At 41.1% G+C, this 21,964-nt stretch overlaps 1 protein-coding gene across 5 annotated transcripts; it reads left to right on the top strand.

The window, feature by feature from the left end:
* The first annotated feature begins 5,632 nt into the window (after positions 1-5,632).
* znf638 (zinc finger protein 638) lies at positions 5,633-21,788 on the top strand. 5 transcript variants are annotated; one of them, XM_082158342.1, is made up of 25 exons: positions 5,633-5,826; positions 8,458-9,886; positions 10,735-10,796; positions 10,906-10,944; positions 11,080-11,444; positions 11,553-11,773; positions 11,949-12,092; positions 12,795-12,893; positions 12,977-13,017; positions 13,152-13,441; positions 13,525-13,556; positions 13,662-13,796; positions 14,416-14,547; positions 16,243-16,284; positions 16,391-16,522; positions 16,674-16,790; positions 16,886-16,911; positions 16,991-18,917; positions 19,045-19,104; positions 19,185-20,099; positions 20,222-20,522; positions 20,613-20,927; positions 21,041-21,163; positions 21,317-21,438; positions 21,586-21,788. In XM_082158342.1, exons 2-25 carry the CDS (start codon positions 8,672-8,674, stop codon positions 21,646-21,648), a joined length of 6,918 nt encoding a protein of 2,305 aa, XP_082014468.1. In that variant the 5' UTR covers positions 5,633-5,826; positions 8,458-8,671; the 3' UTR covers positions 21,649-21,788. The 5 variants fall into 5 exon arrangements, with proteins under 5 accessions (XP_082014468.1, XP_082014467.1, XP_082014465.1 ...); XM_082158341.1 differs by having other exon boundaries at positions 8,300-9,886; XM_082158339.1 differs by having other exon boundaries at positions 5,633-5,853.
* Positions 21,789-21,964: the final 176 nt, after the last annotated feature.

The raw sequence follows: 21,964 nt of genomic DNA, 5'->3' as shown, positions 1-21,964 counted from the left end.
CAATCGTCCAAATAGTTCAGTACTCGCATGCCTCTCATTCTGAGGGGTGCGAGCGCCGCATCCATGCACTTCGTAAATGTACGGGGTGCCAGGGACAAACCGAACGGCAGGACTGTGTACTGATATGCCTGGCCCTCGAAGGCGAATCTCAAATATCGCCTGTGACGTGACGCTATCTGTATTTGAAAAATACGCGTCTTTCAGATCTATTGACACAAACCAATCTCCTTGGCGAATCTGCACAAGGATTTGTCTGGTCGTGAGCATCCTGAACTGTCGCTTCACAAGCACTTTGTTCAGTTGCCTTAGATCTAGTATGGGTCTGAGACCCCCGTCTTTTTTCGGTACCAGGAAGTATCTGCTGTATAGCCCTCCTTCGCTCTGAACTTGAGAGAGAGGCTCTATGGCCCCTTTGCTCAATAGTTTCGCCACTTCGGCTCGAAGTAAATGTGCTACTTCTGTTTTTACCGTGGTCTCGACGCGCGCCACATAGCGGCGAGGGCGTCGGCGAAACTGTAGCGAATAGCCTCTTTTTATAATGTTCAGCACCCACTTCGAAACCCCGGGCAGCTTTGCCCATGCGTCCGCATGAATAGCTAGGGGTTGAATACGAAGCGCGCTCCGCTCGCTCAGCGATGGAGAGGCTTCGGAGTGCTGTAACACAAGCGTCGCGCTCGTGACATTTGAGGCATGGGGCGCGCTGATAACAGCGGGCAGATTGCCCGCGCTCGACTCCTCTGCGGTGGTCAACCGCGAGGGGGAGGGCTGGGCGGTTCCCGTAGGAACTGTCATGTCTATGTGTGGATGTGGGCGCGGGACAGCGGGCACATTTACCACACTGAAAACATCGTTCGCTTGAGTGAAGCGAATGCACGTTGGTTTCGTTTTTACAGAAACCGTGAGACATGCATAACATGGTGTTAGTGGGCACATTCACCATAGGCAGTAACTAGCTCGCTTTGAGGGCAGTCGCCGTCAGCGAGCGCGAGAGCTGCGTGATCAGGAAAAGGGGCGTCTTGAAAAAGACGCCCAGCTCTTTTAGTGCAATGGGAGTGTGTGTCGCGGCGGCGAGCACACACACATACATAAACACAGTAGCAGAGAAAGGATATAACGCCGGATAGCGCAGCAGGAAGGCAAGGAAGGCGGCGCGGCCAGCGACTTCAGTGACTCGTCCCGCTGAAGGTGCTCTCTTTCAGACGGCGCGGCTTCTTATCCAGCTCCAGCGATGCGTGTGCTTCGCTTGAAGGATGAAAAATCAGATAATAGCTGCCTGCGAGCGGTATTTATAGGCCTAGACCACGCCCATTTCGGCGGGACGTGACGCAGCGGGCGCGAAGTGCCCTGATTGGGTCTGGCGTCACGCCAGGCCTCGCTCGATAGGCTGCTGCAGTTGCCGCAGAGCAGCCAATAGGCGCGCGAGCTGCCTCGCCTATGTCTGCATGCTGCCGCAACGCGTTTTGCATTATTACAAAATTAAGGATAATTTTTGGCTTCAATATCTCGCGGAAAAAGGATTTTCCCCTAGCGTAAGATATCTTACGCTGTACGAGAGACCTCTCGTAAGAGAACCTATTCTAGCAGAGCTCAAAAACAAAATCTGGACTTTGTAAAAGGGCATAATAGATCTTTAATATAATGAACAGAATGCACAATATATAGTATGAATTATTCTCTGATCTGACACTTAACCTAGATGTCTAAAATAAGACCCAGTGGGTTACATGCAAACTGAAAATACTCGTAGCCTGAGCTCCATCTGCCATGAGGACATGATGTTATCGTGACCTTTTAAGAACTGAAGGGCTCCTGGGAGAGTTTGTCCTGTAGCGCTGAGTGTTAGGTATTCCCCCAAGCCCTGGGGGGCATTTATTCTTGTTATATTTAATTAGTTATCTGTTAACGGGACCCCTCACTGTCCACATAATTTGTCCTGCCAGACAAGGACAAATGGTGCCATGTCAGCTGCCGATAATGTAGCTACAGCAAGTGCAAGTACTACAATAATGCTTGAAGGGGAAGGGATGAAAAGGGCGAACAGTTTATCTGAGTCCCGTGCAAATGACACCTATCATCATGTCTCTTTTTCTTTCTGTCGCTCCTGTCTGAGTGTTTGTAACGTGGCCAGCTCTCCGGCTCTCTCTCTCTCTCTTTGTATCCAAACTGTTATTGATTGAAATTGGCCTCTGGTGCTTAAAGGAATTTGGTCTGTCACTATGCTGGACTGGACATAAACCAGAGTCTGTGAGAAGGATATTGAGATGAAAAGAGGGAGAGAGGAAAACTGAGATGAGTAATAGGAAGTAGAAGTAAGTGTGAAAGTATTATTCTATTCTGTGTCTTTCACTGCAATTAACTGTTCAGGACTTTGTTTCCCAAAAGCATTATAAGCCTAAATAGACCGTAAAAAAAAACAATTTGCATCTACAATCTGATTAGGCTTATAATGCTTTTGGGAAACACAGCTCAGGCTTGACCTTCTGGTTAACTGAGTTCTGTCCATGTGGTCAAGTACATAAATACTCAGTGTGTAGGTTTGGGCTTGCCAAGTTGATGGAAAGGAACACAATTTAATAATGTAAGTTTTATGGCAATATGGTAAAAAACGGCATAATGATCAAACTTGTTAGCCACCGTTCACCTCATTTCTGTGATGCAAAGCTGAATTTTCAGCATCGTTACTCAGTCTTCAAGGTAGGGTAGGTAATTTTAGGAGCGGCTAGCAATAGCAAGTTAGCTTTGAAAGTATAAGATCCAACCCTCCCTTCAGAGCGTCTCCAAAGCCACGCCTCCTTCAAAACACATGAACGCACAGCAGAGTTTGCAAAGCGTCACGAGATGAGAGACGGCGTTAAATTACCTCATGTCTCAAAGCACATAACATTACAATAATAAGGAACGTAAACAACTTACAGAGATCTAGTTGTACCACTTGATTGCTGCAGATTCATTTCGGATTCATTGTTGTTAGCGTTGACATAGAAACGCATAAATATCCTAGTAAATATCCGAGTCCTAGTATAACGTTGCGGGTTTCCATCTCTTCCAAATTACAGCAGTTATGGCGTGAACACAGTATAATAAGCTTGTTGTTTTGGTTCACGAGGAACTGTAAAAGGTGCCTTTTTCGGTTGTGCTGCACGGTGACTGACGTCTGTCTAAAGACCCCGATAAACTTCAAGCGAAATCAAAGAACGAACTGATGTGACGCCATTTCGAACAAAAGCAGGCCAAAACAAAATTCATCTGGAGTTTGTTTTGGGAGTTCTCAAAAGCTTGTAAAATAGAATGAAACATGAGCATGAAACGCGCTGATGGAGTGTGATGTCTGCACGAGCAGGTGCGCGCGAGGTATAAAATACATACGTTGACAGCAAAGTAGGACATCTTATCATTGCATTTGGTCCGAACGCAATGATTGGATGAACATTTTATGGTCCTATGCCTTCCACAGACGATATATACATTAAATACATTTAGACCACTTAACTTAGTGATTGCTATTAGGATCTGAAGAGACTTTCAATCAGCATAACAAAAAAAAATGTCTTGGAACAAATCACCTACCCTGCCTTTCAGTGTGACATGATCCTTCAGAAATCATTCTAATATGCTGATTTGCTGCTCAAGAAACATTTCTTATTAATATCAATGTTAAAAACAGTTTTGCTGCTTAATATTTTTGAGAAAACCGTGACCTCTTTTTTTTCAGGATTATTTTAGGAATACGAGGTTCGAAAGAACAAAATTTATTTGAAACAGATTTTTTTGTAACAATGTAAAAGTCTTTAGGCTACTGTCACTTTAAATCAATGTAATGTGTCCTTGCAAAAGAAAAGTGTTGTTGTTTTTAAACCTTACTGATCCCAGTCGTTTGAATAATAGTGTATACTATCCACCAGAAAGGAAGATGCATGAAAAACAGGTTCAGTGATTTATCAGATATGTCAGCCTGCTGGGGCTTACTGTATGCATTAGGTGTTTTACATGATGTTTGACGTTTTCAGCCACATAACACACAGAGAAGGATCAGGGGGTTTCCTCATAACCTAAAAATACAACACAAAACAAACTTGATTGGATAAAGCAGTCAGATTCCATTAAAGCTAATGGCTTTCTATGAAAGATATTAAAGTGATTAAAATAAGATTTGATCTATATCTCAGATTAGACTTGGTATATGAACTTAAACTCTTTAAAGGGATAGTTTACCCAAAAATGAAAATTCTTCTGTCATCCTCATGTTGCTCTAAACCTGTAAGGCTTTCATTCATCTTCAGAACATAAATGAAGACCTTTTAGATGAAATCTGAGAGCTTTCTGTCCCTCCATTGACAGCTATGCACTTTGACACTTCAAAAAGTTTATAAAAAGATCATAAAAATAGGCTTAATCCATATAATTGAGCGGTTTAGTCCAATTTTTCTGAGGAGACACGATCGCTTTATATGATGAACAGATTAATTTAGGCTTTTATTCACATGTAAACATTAATAAACTCACACAAGCATGTTCGCCTGTGTGAGAACCAATGAGATTCATTCTCGTGTTAAGCAGCACGTTTGAGCTTAGTTGATTAATGACAGAATTTTCATTTTTGGGTGAACTATCCCTTTAACATTGACATTAAAGAAGCATTTACAATAAACTGAGCTGGAAATATTCACATAACATTGTTCATTAATATCACTAAATGTTTGGCAAAGGCTAAAAATAATGTGGTACATGATGACATCATCAGGTTTAAATAAAGTTGTCACTAGCCAGTCTTAAGACAGAGCCAGAACACTTGGCATAAAATTTCACCTAAAGCGAATAACTCTTGTTACTCTTAGAGTCATGACATAACCAGCATCCCAAACTAATCTCTTTCTCATGATCACAACTAAATTACAAGTTACAAAAGCATAAAATCAACAATGAAGACAATGCAATGCTTTTTGAAAATCATCATCATGATAATACATCATTGATTTACTAAATGTCTTATTAACAAGAACGTAATTTAACAAACAAGAAAATAAATGTGCCAAAGAATGAAAGTAATAAAAATCTCAATATTAGTGTGAATACATTTTCTTTCAAAAACTGCGGTGAGACAGTCGATGTGTGATAGAAAGATCGGTTCAGCTGCAGAAATGTGAGAGAGACATTGGTGTGCCAAAATCTCTGACCTTGTGACAAGGATTAGATGACAAGAACATCAACATGCAGCAACTCTGAGAGTCTGAACTTCAGAATATCAGATTATGACTGGCCCAAAACTAAGCCTACCATTATTCAGGAACTTAAGTTACAGGTGCTTTGTCACACTGAACCAATGCAAAATTACGTAGAGAACATAAGCAATGCTAAAATACATAAATATATTATGACTTCATTGAAATATATGGGGGGGACGGGGGGGGGGACGTTGTAGGCCTACACTGTTATGGCGTGATGTTTTAACAACTAGCCTAGAGTCTTTGCCTGAGCCAGCAGAGTCTCAAAAATGAAAACACTGCCATCTCCTGGATATCCTTGAGGGAAAGGACTCCCTCTCTAATGTTTACAAGAAACGCCCCCCCCCCCCCCCCCCCCCCCCCCCCAAAAAAACTGTCTCTCTTTTCCTACGGTGCAAAAAAAGTTCACCCTTTCCGCGAAATAATAAGTCTGTACGTATTACTGAAAGTTTGACAGTTTTCCGTATCACAAGGGTTCTGGTTCGATTGGTTTTCCTGACTATATCTGTTGTTCTACAACTCGTCGATCGAGTAGTCACGTCTGAGACGCAAACCGACCGTCCCCTGAAATCGGAGCGTTTTCTTCATCGGATGCATTTCCATCGTAAGATTTTACATTTAAAAATACGAGGTATGTTACTGTGGTGCATTGCAATAGTGTTCTATGGCGCTTGTAGTGTAAACGTGTCGATTTCTTTGTCGAATAAAGTGCTTGTTGCTCTTGTAAAATGACGACGCCGACGAACAGCGAGGTAAACGAGACTCATGGCGAAGCAGCAGAGCCCGAGGCCTGCACAGATCCAGTTGATTTCACTACCGATCTGCCCATCAGATCACCCATATTGCGTATTTCGTGCATTTAAACATTGCTTTCATTTTTGTATGAGATCCACTGGCCATAAAAACATCACGCAAACACCTCATCCAGACTATAACGCCATTGAAATGATCGACGGTCGATCTTGCGGTGTCGTAATGGGAGCGTTATAGTTTTCTGTTGGGTTATAACGCTTCACGGTCGATCGTTCTGCTGGTCAGTCTAATCACAAATACGTGTTTTGGCAGTTGTTTGCAGTTTGACATGATTTAGTTGTGCTCCATGTGCTTAAATTTTGCTACCCGGGGAACTGAAGCTGATGCTGGGTTATATAACATCGTCTTGTGTTTGTGTATTTCTTCAAAATGCCCCTAAAATGGCTCTGTCTAGTGTCCACTGTCCAGTGGTTGTCATTTAATACAGGTGTAGGCCTGCTATCAGAAATGGCTGCTGTTCAGTGGACATTTTGTGTTCAGTCGCTGGATGGCGGCCTCACGTCTGAGACAGTTTTTTTGTTGTTGTTTTTTGCAGTAAATATTTTCCTATAAAAACACTTCCTACTGAGTCATGACAGTAAATGCAATGCTAAACCCAGTCTTATTGGTTTTCAAATGCATGGTGGTTAATACAGTTTTAAATTTTTTTTTATGTTCATTCAAATTCTGATCAGAGACCAATACCTTTAAAGTTTTGTATAAGAATGTTTGGAATACAAATCAGTTATATCAGAAGAATAGTGAAATCAAAATTGGCCTCATTTATTTAATTGTCTCATTGTGCATAATTTTGTTAGAGCACGTTATTCGTGAGAAAAATGTGTTCATAATATCTTTCTTTTTGACTGACATCTGCACTGCTTTGATATTGTTTTAGGCTACTTTTTAACACAACAGTGTAAATCCATGATGAAATGGAAATATATCTATTCTTCCATCTTGTGACAGATATCAAAGAGTAACTGCAGATTGTTGAGAAAAAAAAAAGTAGGGCTGAGACTCCTTGACTGGATTTTGAGATGTGGGCATTGGACAAAAAATGGATGCAGCTTATAGTTGATAGTTCACACAAAAATGAAAGTTTTGTCATCATTTACTCACTCTCATGTTGTTCCAAACCTGTATGAGTTTCTTTCTTCTGTTGAACACAAAATATATTTGAAGAGAATATTAAAAAATGTTGGTAACCCAGACAGTTGACTGAATTCCATAGTATTTTTTATCATACTATGGAAGTCAGTCATTACCGTCAACTGTCTGGGTTACCAACATTCTTCAAATTTCTATCCTTTTAACGCATGCCTGCAGGGACAGGGCTTAAGCAGAATAAATGATTGGATAATTTATTTTGATTAAAGATAAAAATAGGTTTTAAAAAATAGCCTATATATATCAAAGCATAAGATAAATGACACGCATTTGAAAAATAGATATGGTCTACTTTTGTTTCATGCCGACTCTATTGCCTGTTAACTAAAGTTACGCCAATAATTGCCATTAAGGACAGATTATTATTATTTTTTTTAATCCAATGGAATATAATTATGTCCTGCCCTACAATTTTTATTTTTAACTTAGAAAAAAAAATTATATTAGGGAAGATAAATTCCGTTTCTTGTTGACTTTAACACTTTCATTTGATTGTCTTGACACTTTTACTATTTGAAAAAAATATTGAGGTTGATAGGGTGAGATGAATTGTAGGGCTTCACCATTCACATTTTTGCTTGACTTTGTGTACTGCGTTTCCCAAAAGCACCGTAAGCCTAAGTAGATGTAGAAATCTTTTGGAAAAAACAGCCCTTGTTCACTAGAATTTGTTGTTGTTTTGATAATTGTTTTAGTGCAGCAGCTCTTTAGTTTATTTTACAGTAGATTCTTTTAGTCTCTTTATTTTCTCATTAAACTGTTCACAAAGATGAATCACCCTAGTGTGATCTTTGTTTACATGGATGGACAATATTGACCGTTCAGACTCCCAAGTTTTATTTTAAAAAGCCAGCATTGACATTAAAAAAAAGCTCAAGATATTGCTCACGGTAATCATAATATACATTTGTCTAATATCTATGAATTAACAGTCTGACCTATCATGTTGTCCTGTCTTAAGGCATGTCTGTCCCTCCCTGTTCAAATCCAGGCCAAAAAAAGAAAGAAAACCACTAAAACTCCTGCATGAATGTTGTTTAAAGATACTCTTAAGGCTGTGATATTATTTTCCTTTGTCTGTCTTGTCCTTTTTTGCTTGCTGTTTTCTTCTTCAGTGAAGACATGGAAACCTGTTTTAATCCCTTGAAGCTGGAGATTTGAGAGTGTGACAGAAGGGGAAAATGGTCGCCGCCGTTTTGCAGTTTCTGTGTGAGGACGTGAAGACGACAAGCCAATAACACTTTCTGTGTGTTTTTTCCCCAAATTTTTCCAGCTTTTCATTGTTCTTGGAAAGTTTTGTGCCCCCTGTTGCAAATTCCCTGAGACATTTTGGGAGTCTGCCGGTCTTAGGCCCCGTCTCCCTCCAGTTGGCACAGATAAAGACTCAGTTGGCACTGCACCAGCTGAATGCAATTGCTGGCACAAGCGTCACTCCGTCGTCAATTGCAACACCTGCTTTGACCTTGCTCAACTTGCTTAAGGTCACCATGTCGCATCCATTGTATAATCCCCGTGGAGGGCTGTTCCCCAGCGCTCAGAGACCCATTGTGCCCGGCCAGTATGGTCTTGGGTCACAGCCTCGAATGGAGCTGGGGGCAGCCCGTCTTGGCCCAGGTTCAATGTCCGGTTCTCGTGGGGGATTGGTCAACCAGCCCTTCTCGCTAGGACAACGGCAGCAACAGATTTCCCCAGATCTTGAAGCCGCCATAGACCAGAACCTTCGGGGAGCCCGCGAGGAAGTGCGCCTTCTCACTCAAATGCTCCAGCAACCCAAAAAAGTAGATCCCCGCATGAGAAAGGACACAAGGAATGACGTGCTTTCCTCCGGAGGGAACATCTTTTCAGGGTCTTCGAGATCTGATGAGGTGGACTGGTCCATATACCAAGGCCCCAGCAAGCTCTTCGGATCTTCAAGCTTGGATCGTCCTTCCAGTTCCTCACAGCTGTTCCAGTCTCAGGGTTTTGGCGGAGGATCAAGCGGTTTGGACAGCCAACCTCCACCAGAACAGCGGCCTTCACGTTACACCTCTGAAAGTGCCAGCAGCATCCTAGCAAGCTTTGGACTCTCCAATGAGGACCTAGAGCTTCTAAGTCACTATCCAGATGATCAGCTGACTCCTGACAACCTACCGTTTATTTTGCGGGACATCCGTATGCGTAAAGTGAAAAGGGACGTTGATGCGAGATCTCAAGTCATTGACTATGGACATTCTAGCAAATTTGGCTACCCCGAGGAGAGCGGAGATGGCTATGCAAGTGAACAACACCTGCCTAAAGAGTCACCAAAGTATGTGAGTGAGGTCTCTAAACCACCCTTCAGTGGCATGGACATCACAAAGCATCCTCAGCCGTGCCAGCCAGCTCCAGCCCCTGTTCCAAAGCTTCAGAAACCTCCAACAGTAGATCCAAGACTCGGGAAGACGATCCCAGTGAGACCATCTGCATCCCAGACTGTTCTGCCACCCCCCAGTCGACCTCCTGCGCAGATGCCGCCTCAACTTGGGCTTCTTCCAATGATGGCCATGGACAATATCTCCGGAGGTCCGAATGCCAACTGGATCCCGTTCCTTTCGCCTCCAATCAACGTGCCCGCCACCAAGAGGCTTCCGACTCCTACCATGATGAATGATTACTCAGCAGCTACTCCAAGAATCTTTCCTCATACATGCTCTCTATGTAACATTGAATGTGTCCAGATTAAGGTGAGTATCTTCTTACCCAGTAGTGCCTCATTTGAAAGATGTTTGCATTATTTTGCATTGTTCGGTGTATGTAAAGGGTCTCGATTGCTGTTGAATTCATTTCGATGTGTTGGTGAACTTTGAGCTAAAACTGTACTAAATTTAAATCTGAAATAAAATATCAGAAACCTATAATGAAATTTTAATGTTTGTTAACTTCAGTTGCTCAATAATTGTGCAGTTCATTGTGGGTAATAAAAAAAAAAAAAAGAAGCCAATAAGCTGATGTAAATAGAGTAGATAATACAGCTGGTAAGCCATGGCTGAAAAAAAAAGTTGCATCCTGTCTACTCCAAGCCATTTCCAGCTTCAGAAGAAAATGAATCGGTCCGTTTTCTGGGAACCTGGGGAAGCCTGATGAAAAACCATTTTGCTGAGACCTTGTTTAAGACCTTGGACTGGCTGAAAAAAAATATTGTGAAGGCAGACCTGATGACTTTCCACTGAAGAGGCAGATGGTGATCTCCATCTCCGTAATACCTGAAGAACAACACACTTTGGACCTTTTTTTTTTTCTTTTTTTTTTTTCATGTTGAAGAAGTTTTGTCGTGACAATCATGGACCATTTTTGTTATGCACTAATGAGACTATAGTGGGTTAAACAAGCTTTATCATGTCTTACTTTTTGACCTCTGGTATTTCATTTTTTTTTTGTCATTTTTTTTTTAAGATCTACTTATAGATCTTGGTCATCTGTTACACCAATTTTTTATAATCAATTGCACTGTTTAAAACACTTAATAATTAAAACATTATTTTAAAAGCAAAGACATTGTTAAAGTATTTTTTTTGTTTTGTTTTGTTCACAGGACTGGCTTGAACATCAGAACACAAATCTTCACATTGAGAGTTGTAGGCGTCTTAGGAAACAGTGAGTGTTTTATTATTTGCTCCTCTTGCTCATGTTCTCCTTTACCTAAGAATTCCATAGGAGAATTTCTCATTTAACTAATGAAAAGCCATATTTATTTTTATTATAGATACCCTGACTGGAATGTTGAGTCTGTCTCAGTTTCAAGGTAAATCCCTACCAAAATCAATCTTGAGCATTTAGGTCTCGGAATATGTATATGTATATATATAGATCTTATTACTTTAAGACAATTGTCCATTTAAATTGCACAAATTCACTTAAAAATGTCAATCATCCACAGACCTGAGCCCAAATCAGAACACAGCAGCTCAAAGCGGCACACCCGATCACACTCGTACTCCAGATCCCCCAGCCCAAAGCGGCACCATGACTCTTCAAGCCGTCGTAAACGATCCCGTTCACGCTCCCGATCCCGAAGCCCTAGAAGGCACCGGCGTAGCAGAAGTCACAGCCGGTCCCCCCATAGGAAGTCTCGAGGAAGTCCTTACAGACGAAGGTCCCGTAGTCCTCCATCTCAACGATCAAGGTCTCCAGGTTACAGTAGGCGCTCTCCTGCACGCCGTTCGAGTCCCCGCCGGAGCAGCCCGTCCCGGCTGCAGAGATCCAGCAGTAGTGAACGACTGGCCATGAAACTCATGTCATCAGGTAAGATCACTTGTTACAATGCTCTTGCAATGCAATGTATAATTTAAAAAATAAATAAATTTTAATCACTTGGTGTACTACTACATGAAGTTCTTTTCTTCCCCACAGCTGAGCTTTCCTCAATTACAGACAGTAATACTTTGAAGGCTGTGGTGAAGTCCTTGGCACCAGCCTTGCTGGCTGAGCTAGCAAAAAAGAAGAGCGTTTCCTCTGCTTCCTCATCAAAGGGAAGCAGCAGCAGTAGTTGGAAACGTCCTTCACCACCTAAGAGAACTGAATACTCCAAGTCAAGCAGAACCTCCGTCACAAAGACCCCCAGCACTCCAAAGGTACATCTTCATACAGCAGTTACATGCAGTTGTAAATGTGCTTATTCCTTCATTACTTTGGCTTTTAGGTCATTATATTGTCGTATTTGCTGCAGGGTCATTAGAAAACACTTTTGAGTATCTGTGCTAAAAATATGAAATCTAATTGCTGTCTTTATTTTTGCATGATATGAAGCCTAAAGGCAGGGATGCCCCGGGCACATCATGTTTGCTGAGGCTCATTGGACTTCCTCATGGGACTACCAACAAAGAACTGTCGGATGCCATTGAACCTTTTGGCAAGATATACACTGCCATCCTCCTGAAGGCGATTCGAGAGGTATATACAGTAAACACTGCAATATTGTGAATTAATACAACAGTTTAACATAACTTTTCTATTTTAATTTATTTTAAAATATAATTTATTCCTGTAATGGCTAAGATGAATTCTCAGTATTAGGCTTGCTGCGATAGTCGGCCGCGCACCACCGTTTGTATCTTTTTTTTAATAGTAATAACAATTATTTAGTTCAGTTAGAGAACAGACACTATAATTAAAAATTGAACATGCCTGGTGAATTCAGCGTGAGTCGAGTGAGAGTCGCAGCACAGATCAGCAGCAGGAGTCAGATTTCACGTGACGAGAGTGAGGCAAGACTGCGAGCAAAATGTAAAAGCGCCTATTTGGCAATATTTTGGATTTAAACCCAATGCTAATTGGGAACCTGCAAACATTGAGGCAATCTGTAAACTTTCCCTGATGAAGGTGGCAACTTCCAGAGGAAACACTTCTTATTTACACACACATCTTCAAGCGTACCACAGGAATGAGTTTGTCATGCTTATTCCTTTTGCTAATAACACCATCTTATTCGTTTTGTTAAAAGTTCTGTTTAATATTAGCGAGTTTGTCATTATACTGTTTTGTTGTTGTGCTGTTCATTAAGGGTAATAATGAACCCATCCATTCAAGCGATTGCCACCCCCAAATTTCCACTTATTTGTGATAGCAAACGTTTGTGATTCTTCCTCTCTTCAGGCCTCGGTATGTATGGAGAGAGAGGAGGATGCCAAAGCTCTGCTCAACTTTAAAAACCTGACAATTCGTGGTCAGGTCATTAAGATCTGCATGGAGAAGGTATGTTTGACTCTGTCAAGTCTACTTAGAGATGTGAACTATACCATGCCCTGCCATTAAATCCGATCTGTGTGCTTTTGTAGGATGCAAGAGATGATGATGATAGGAGAAAACTTGTTAGGAAGTAAGTTCTTATGCATGCAGTGCATCTAAAAATTAACCAGATTTTTTTTTTTAAGATTATATATATATATATATATATGCCTGTTTTGAACTTTTTACAAATGGTTCTGTGAATGTATTTGTGACTTATTATAGAAAAGAGGTGACCATGACAAAACCAACTCAGTCAGCGAAAGGGAAGGGTGCAAATCCAGTGAAAGGTGCAAATCCAGTGAAGGGTGCAAATCCAGTGAAGGGTGCAAATCCAGTGAAGGGTGCAAATCCAGTGAAGGCAGTGAAGGGTGCAAATCCAGTGAAGGCATCTCAGCCAGCTAAAGCGAAAGAGATGCCAGGTTTCAAGACACCTCAAGTAGCCAAGGCAAAACCGAACGACCCCAAAAAGATGGTACAGGCAGCTAAAGTTAAACCCACTGTTAAGGGTTCAGGTAAGTTACTGCATCTTCCTTTGTAGTTGTTCCGGTGGTCATGTTGGACAATCTGTATAACATTTGTTTGTGTTATTTGGCAGATACCGCAGTTGCCAAGAAGTTCTTAAAGAAGGTATGTTATTTGGTGTTCTCCCTCTAAACTGTATATATACAAACTTACAGTATATATAATTTTTTACAAATAATAACTACTTCTACCTTCTTTCTTTGACTACAGGAAGTACCCTGGAGAAAAAATATAGTCGAGATTACGAATCTTCCAGAGGAAGGGGTTACTGAGGATGACCTCACCAATCTTGCTAAACCATATGGGTTCATTGCAACTCCTGTCATAGCAATCACTCAACAGAAGGTAATAACATTAAAGGTGCTGTATGTAATTGTTTTTGACTGTACTAAAGCATAAAAATATAATATGTTTGCAGAGATTTAGGAAACATGCTAAGTTCAAATATGTGTTTAAAGAATGCTACAACCAGTTACTTTGCTTTGAAATGTGCGTTCCTAATAGTATTTCGACATCACTAGTTGACATTTGGTGGAAAACGCAGCATATTGCAGCCATGGAAGCTTGCAAACAAACTGGATCAGAAATCTCAAATTTGGTAGCCTTGGTATCCATAAAAAAAATGGCCAATTCTTTTCCATGATAGTTAAACAATGATTTTCTTTTAAAGTTAGCTGATGCTACTTGAAGGGATTGATATGAGCTGGTTTATAAGTTGCGAACAATAAAAACATTCCTAAAGTATACATTAGCTGATTAACTTCCATTGTCAATGGCACTGATTCCTATTTCCTTCAACAGTCTTTGTTGAATGACATTCTGCAAAAATTACATAAATTCTTGATTAAAAAAATGGATGGTGTCTTTTTGTCATTATATTGTTATTAGTGTTTATTAATTATATTGATTTATATCATATTGTATTATGTATTTTAACAGTATTTTTATGTTGTTGTTTTTTTAGGCCTACCTACAGATGCCCAACACAGAGGCAGTTGAAGCAATGGTGAAGGCCTGCTCTGAGAACCCAGCTAAAGTGAAAGAGAAAGAGATAACCGTAAAGATGATGGTGCAACCTATAGACCTGAACTACACTGTGAGTGTGCACTCTTTCTCTCTGAAATTATAAAGAGGAAAAAATATTTTATAAATGTCCTAGAAACATAGAAATCGTTGGTTCTTACCCCAGTTTTATTAAAGCAACTGTTTGTAGTTTTGTGTATTTTTGCAACTTTAGAGCCCCCTACTATAGGACATTGCACATGCTATACATTTGACAGTGTCGAGCTCTACATAAAAAAAAAAAAACACAGCTGGTTTTACATCGCCTCTACTAATTGCGTTCAGAGGTGAAGTTGTTTCTTGTTGATGCAGATTCCAATATTGCGCAGTACCTGGACAACCCCCTGTGGTTAGTGCAGTTGTCATACCTTGTAGACATTTTCGACAGGTAGAATTTGTTGAACGCAACAACGCATCGATGGAAGGGAGAGAGATGCCAACATCTTTCTTCCTTCAGACAAAAAGGCAGTGCTAAAGGACTGAAACAACAATTCGGTCATTATTTCAGTGAGGATTTCAGTTCATTTGTTTGGGTCAGAAATCCCATCAGTTGTCCTGGGAAAGACCTTTCAGTAGAGATGGAGCAGTCAGTGGATTTAAAGAGCGATACCAAATTGCGACACCTCTATAGCTCTTGCTCTCTGCCTTCGTTGGGATTGAGTGTGATGACTGATTATCCGCAGTTGTCTGACGACGACGCAAAATTACTTCTTCCATTCGCCCCAACTTATCTGTGCGAGGCCGGGTTTTCAGAATTGACTGCCTTGTAAACCAAGTACCGAAATCGGTTCCACGTGGAGGATGACATCAGGCTTGCGCTGTCCAACATTGAACCGTGAATTGTAAGATTGCCACATAAAGGGGGAGGCTTTTGGGGGGCTTTAGTTCCAAAAGTTTGAGAACCTCTGTAGTGTAGAGTATTACAGAGGTTTCAACTCTGGCCCTCGAGGTCCCCTTTCCTGCGGAGTTTTGCTCCAACCTTGATCGAACACACCTGGCTGTAACTTTCTAGTTAGTCTAAAGACCTTGAATAGCTTGTTCCGGTGTGTTTGATTAGAGTTGGAGCTAAACCCCGCAGGAATTTGGACCACGAGGACCAGAGTTGAGAACCCCTGGACTATCACAAGCTAACAGAGATAGGTTTGGAAGGTTGCAATCTTTCGAAGCTTACCTGCCATGAGTTGTATTTATTTGCATGCTATCCTGAGAAAGGACTGTAAGAAGACTTTTCACATCCCAGACAAACTACAAAACTCTGAGATAGGGACGCCATTGATAAGATTATAGCATACGTTGCTGTCTTTCATAAATGACACTGGCAAGTAGGTTTTTTTTCCTCCTGAAACGGACAGCTACCATCAAGACCAAACAGTTTGCAACGTCATGCCCACTTATTATTATTATTTTTTTTGTAGATTCCTCTGTCAACGTTCTCTTTGGTCTCTTAGCCTCTTTCATGATGTCTGTACTAATAATACTCCTTCATTAAAGCTATGTTGGTGTGACGTACTGCTGTAAAGCAATCCACTCTTTTCACTGAATTTCGTACCTATTCATGGATTACTTACAGTTGCTTTAAACACTCTGTTCTCATTTAAGAACACAACACTGGCAAAATGGGCTCTCTTTGTTGTCTACAAGAGAGAGTGCATTACGTCTCAAGTACATTTTTACTCTTGATTAATACTGGTTAGTATTGACCAACTGTTTTATCCTTTTCTTCCCAAAGGAGTCAGTTTTCAGAGTGATCATGGGCATGGAGAAATCACCTGTAAGTAAATGCTGAAGAGTTAACACTGATTTAAAATAAAATGAAATAACTTGTATCACGTTTCAGACTTATTCTATAGTGATTTTTTTCCCCCTTCTGACCACAGGAAATCATCACATTGCCAGAACGCCTTCTCATTGTTAGTAATGTACCAAAAACACTTGTGGCAATCAAAGAAGTAGAGACCGTAATCAAACGCTATGGAAAATTCAAGAAGGTTTTGCCTCTAAATGGCAGGGTAAGAAACTCAAATTTAACTTTGATATTTATTAAACATAAATCTTATTTTGACTTGTATAATATCTGCAGATATATTTCCATTATTAAAGGAAAGTATAAGATCTCAGCTGACTGTTGTAATATTGTTTTTAATTTTCTTTCGATCTCAGATGATTTTTGAAATGGAGAATGCTGCAATGGCTAGGGCTATTTTCATCCGCTTCCTTAAGTTTCGTTGTGTAATCCAGAACAATACCCTCAGCTTCCAACTGGCCAAACCAATCAAGGTAATTTAGCAGGTTTTGTTAGCCATTTGTATGTGTAGCATCACTTGTTTCACAGTGGCAATTAATAACTTAACATGATGCTATTTATTTAACAGCTGAAAAAGAAGCCAGATGCAAAAGGGTAAGAGGCGAAGAACAAAATATTTAGCTTTTCTTTATACAATAATTCTGGAAATTTCACAATATTTTTTTCCTCTTAGAACGAAGCCTCCTGGTCAATCAGCAGCAACAGAAAGTAAACCTAATACGGTCAAAGCTAAAAAGCCAGTGGCTGCGGCAGCAGCTTCTGGTGCATCTACTACATCTACTGTGCATAGTGAAGAAAAGTTGAAGTTGAAAACTGAAGTTACTGCAGCTCCCAAAGACATTGCAGTTGGAATGCCTGCTAATGCACCTACTCCTGAGATTAAAGCAGAGATGGATACCCAAGCTATTACTGAAACTGTCATGGTGACCCCGGAGACTGAGTCTGTGAAAAAAGAGCATGAAGCTGGATCCTTAGCTCCCAGTGCAGAACCTGAGTCTATGAACAAGGAGCTTAAAATTGGATCCTCTGTACCCTCTTCAGAATCTGCCGTTTCAGTTGAGTTTGGGAAAGCAAAGCTTGAAGTTGAATCATCTGTTCCCTCTTCAGAATCTGCCGTTTCAGTTGAGTCTGGGAAAGCAAAGCTTGACATTGAATCATCTGTTCCTGCTTCAGAATCTGCAGTTTCAGTTGAGTCTGGGAAAGCAGATCTTGGCGTTGAATCATCTGTTCCTGTTTCAGAATCTGCCATTTCAGTTGAGTCTGGGAAAGAAAAGCTTGACGTTGAATCATCTGTTCCTGTTTCAGAATCTGCAGTTTCAGTTGAGTCTGGGAAAGCAGAGCTTGAAGTTGAATCATCTGCTCCTGCATCAGAATCTGCTGTTTCAGTTGAATCTGTGAACACAGAGAATGTAGTTGGATCCTCTGTTCCTGCTTCTGAATCTGGGAAAACAGTGCTTGAAATTACATCCACTGTTCCTGCTTCAGAATCTTCAGTTTCAGTTGAATCTGGGAAAACAGATCTTGAATTGGCATCCTCGGTTCCCTCAGGAGAATCCGCTGTTTTGGTGGCATCTGCAAAAGCAGAGTATGAATTGGCTTCTTCAGAATCTGTTATCTTATTTGACACAACTGATCGGACAGTGACTTCACTCGCGAACGACAATCAGAATGTCCCACAGGCTGAAGATGCTCCCAAAGAATTGGTTCCTACATCTTTGGAAGAAAGCAAAATTGACAATGAAAAGCAAGACGACGACAAGAATGTTGAGTCCAAGTCTGAAATGGATATTGTTGCTTCAGCTGTTAGCAGTGAGGAAACGGCAGTAGAGGCCATGGAGACACAGAGTCCAGAAGAACCTACCAAAGGCACTGATGTCAAAGAGGAAGCATGTGGACAACAGGAGCTCAAGATCAACAACGAGGGACAATCGAATGACTTGACAGTGACACCAACTGAATCTTTAGAGGCGGACATTAATCATGAGTCAAGTAATCAAACTGAACTTGCAGCCGTTGCATCTAACTCCATTTCAACCTTAGATTCTGCCTCTGATCTGCCCTCCACTTCTGATCAAACTGTCAGTAATTCATCTGTCGCAGTTAATTGTGCCTCAAACCTTTCCCAAACAGTGCCTGAGCCCTTACAGATCGACGACGACTCTCTGGACTTTCCTCCGGTTACGCAGGAAATTTTGAAGGCCCTTGAATTAGCTGTCCATCAGTGTCGCTTACAGTCTTCATTAAAACGTGCTGAAGAGGAAGCCAAACAGAAGGCAGAGATGGAGAAAAAAGCTGCAGACAAGACAACCACAAAAGGTCCATCAAGCTCAAAGAAACCTGCTCAAGCGATGAAGAAAACCACTCAAGCAGAGAACAAAAAACAGGCAGAGAAAGAGAAAAAGTCTCAGAACTCCGGGTCCAGAAGCAGGCCTGTGGACACCTCATCCCCAGAGAAGGAGTCAGCTTCTAGGCATAGGAACAGGGGTAATTCTGAAGAAGATGGTCCTACCACCAGGCGTGGGGGATCATCCTCCCGAAGAAGTAGGCGAGAATTCAGCCCTCCATCAAAGCGATCAAGGGGGCATGATGTTGATCGCAGGGTGAGGACCATATATATTTATATGTTAAGACTGTTTATTTACTTTTGATGGTTCTGTTTTTTCAGTTGCGAAATTGGTCTGAAATGTTAATGTTTTGACTTGATTTGTTATTTTTGCTTTTTTATAGAGTCATAGCAAAAACTCACAACCCTCAAGGAGTCACTCAAAAACAAGGACAACCGAAAAGGTAAGCATCAACATTGAACACGTTTGCGGTCTAATAACTGGAAAAATAGATGTTGCTGATTAGGAATTTATGCTTTCCAGGAAAACGATGAAGAACCTTTTCCATTTAACATTGATGAGTTTGTCACCGTTGACGAAGTAGGGGATGATGCAGAGGACACTGTGTCCTCAAACGCAGAGTCTTCAGCTAGGGACGAGAAGATTCAGGATGAACCCGATCCCCATTCTATCGTTTCTCCTATTGCACAGTCAAGTCAAGCTAATACACCAGAACATACTAACAAGACTATACCTTCTGAGACAGGGGAACCTGGAGTTATTGAATTTATGGACAAAATGGACACCAAGACTGAAGAAACCACACCAGTTGCGGAAGTGGTCGCATCTCAAAAGCCAGAAGAGCATGAGTCTCAGGAAGAGTGTGTTGATAAACTGCTGGGAACAGATGGGATGGAAACTGCCGTTGTTAAGAACGAGACAACAGAGCTTTGTACTGTAGCAGACAGTGCTTCAGCCAAGATGGATGCCAATGTTGAGACCCCTTCAACCGTGAAAGAAAGCACTGACATTGGGGTCTTGGATGAATTTGAGCCAAGCCAGGCAGTTTCCTCCTCTCCTTCACAGAAGGCTGGCTGCCCACCAACTTCTGCAGAAACTTTAGTGAAATCAGAAGATGACCAACCCAAACCGCCTGAAACATCTGCCCCAGAGATGGACAGTAAAGATGAGGCAACTGTGATCTCTGAACTTCCATCCCATGATGCTTTGGTTACTCTTGATGAGGTCAGTGAGGGCGAGGAAGATTATCCTGATGAATCAAATGAGGATCAGCGTTCAAAGGCTGATGAAGTACCTGAGGGACTTTTAACAGTTGATGAGGTTGGAGAAGATGAAACGGGGGGTGAAGAATACCAGTTGGACAAAGAACTTCAAGGCCTGGTCACGTTGGATGAGATTGTTGATGAAGAGGAGGAATTTGATTCATTCAACCCTGAGGTCAGTTCTTTTTTGGTTGCCAACACTTAAATTGTATTCAAACCCATTATTAAGGCTACCTTGGTTTTGTTTTGTTTTGTTCTTGCCTGTATGTTTACATGAGCGCTTTTATTTTTTTTAAGACTCTTGTAACCTTGGATGAGGCCAAAGGTGACGATGAGGAGATTGAGGAATTGGAGAAAAGTGAAGCCAAGCCAACCAGTCCCAGAAGCAGAACACCAATCATACCAGAGGAGCCTGTGAAATCACCAAGCCACGAAGAGGATTCATGTGACCTGGAAGAGCTCCGCAAGATGAATTTTGTAACTGTGGATGAAGTTGGGGAGGAGGAAGACGAACAACCACCTAGCGAAGAGATCAAAGAGGAGAAGCATATTAAAAAGAGAGCTGCAAGGGCCAAAAAGAGGGCTCGTCAGACCCCAGGTGAGTAAAAGATAGAAAGGAGGGTTTCTTTTAAGTCTAAACGGCACGTGGGTTTTGTAATCACTATTGTCCCCTTTTTGCTCTTTGTAGTGAGGCGATCCACAAGGGGTAAAAGAGGGGCGACAAAGAGTGCTGAAGAAGAAGAGGAGCCCGAGATGAGTGCGGAGTGTGAACCAGCGGCAGCTGCTTCCATAAGCGAGAGTCCTCCTGCAGCTCTAGAATCCATGGGTCTTAATGTTGAGCCAGAACTGCAAAAGGCTGAAACAGTTCCAGATTCATTGAGTCTGGAGCTCTCTTCAGGGTCAGAAGAGGACAGGCCTAGAGCTAAAGATGATGACAATTCTGCAAAGTCAGAAAGCGATATTGTTGGCACACCAGTCCCTAATAAAAAATCCACTATCAAAGGTATTCAATCTCATAGACCACTATTTTTACATCACATATTAATATATTTTAGCTGGGGGTTTTTGTACCGTTGCATGTTCTCACTTATACCTTTGCTTCATTTTAATTTGCAGAAGAGTCCAAGCAACGTCGGGAGACTGAGTCGATACAGGAACCCGAGGTTAAAAAGTCCCGCTCTCAATCCCCTGTGAGTGAAGACTTCACCTTGCCCCCGTTTAGCCCAGACAACCCCATTGGTAAGAGATCCACTACAAATGACACTAACATCAGCTCTAAATTATTGGCTTTCTATAACCAAAAAGGCTTTGTTTGATAATGCTGTGAACAATGACTGAATCATATGCTTTATCACATCACCTCCATGCTGATTTATTTTTTTTTTTTCACAGGGGTTGACTTTGTGGTGCCCAAGACAGGTTTCTTCTGCAGACTCTGCTCTTTGTTCTATGGCAATGAGGAAACTGCTAAGAAAAGTCACTGTAGTAGCCTAAGGCATTACCAGAACATGGAGGTACAAGTTACTATTTAATTTCTGAATGTTAATTGCACCTTATTTACTTATTGGGATTAAATATTATCTTAAGTGCTGTTAAAGTCCATTCTGAACACTCACATTTATTTATAGTTACCTTTTATCCTCTTTCTCTCCCTCCTCCAGAAATACTACAAGAAGCTGAAGTCTCAGCAGACAACGTCCAGTCAAAGTTCTGCATCTGAATAGCCCCTATTAAGTTTTTTTTTTTTTTCATCAAAGTTAACTGATGGGTCCAATTATTTTGTTGTAAAATTTTATTACATTTTCTTGTTTAGAATTTAAGTACATTGCCTCATGCTAAATAAAGACATAATCAGTAAAAAAAAGTCTCTATGTGCTTCATTAGTTTGAAATGTCTATAATATTGTGATGTCTGCATTATAATGACAAATATAAGATTTTCAGAATGATCACTGGAATGCCTGATGATGTCTTAAAGGTCTCAAGACTTGTTTCAGTAATATTAAAAAAAGAACTGAGGCGTGTATCAAGGTCTTCTCTC

This window comes from Leuciscus leuciscus (genome assembly GCF_965113295.1).
Source record: "Leuciscus leuciscus genome assembly, chromosome: 2".
NCBI classification, from domain to species: domain Eukaryota; kingdom Metazoa; phylum Chordata; class Actinopteri; order Cypriniformes; family Leuciscidae; genus Leuciscus; species Leuciscus leuciscus.
This window is presented reverse-complemented; position numbering and strand designations above follow the sequence as displayed.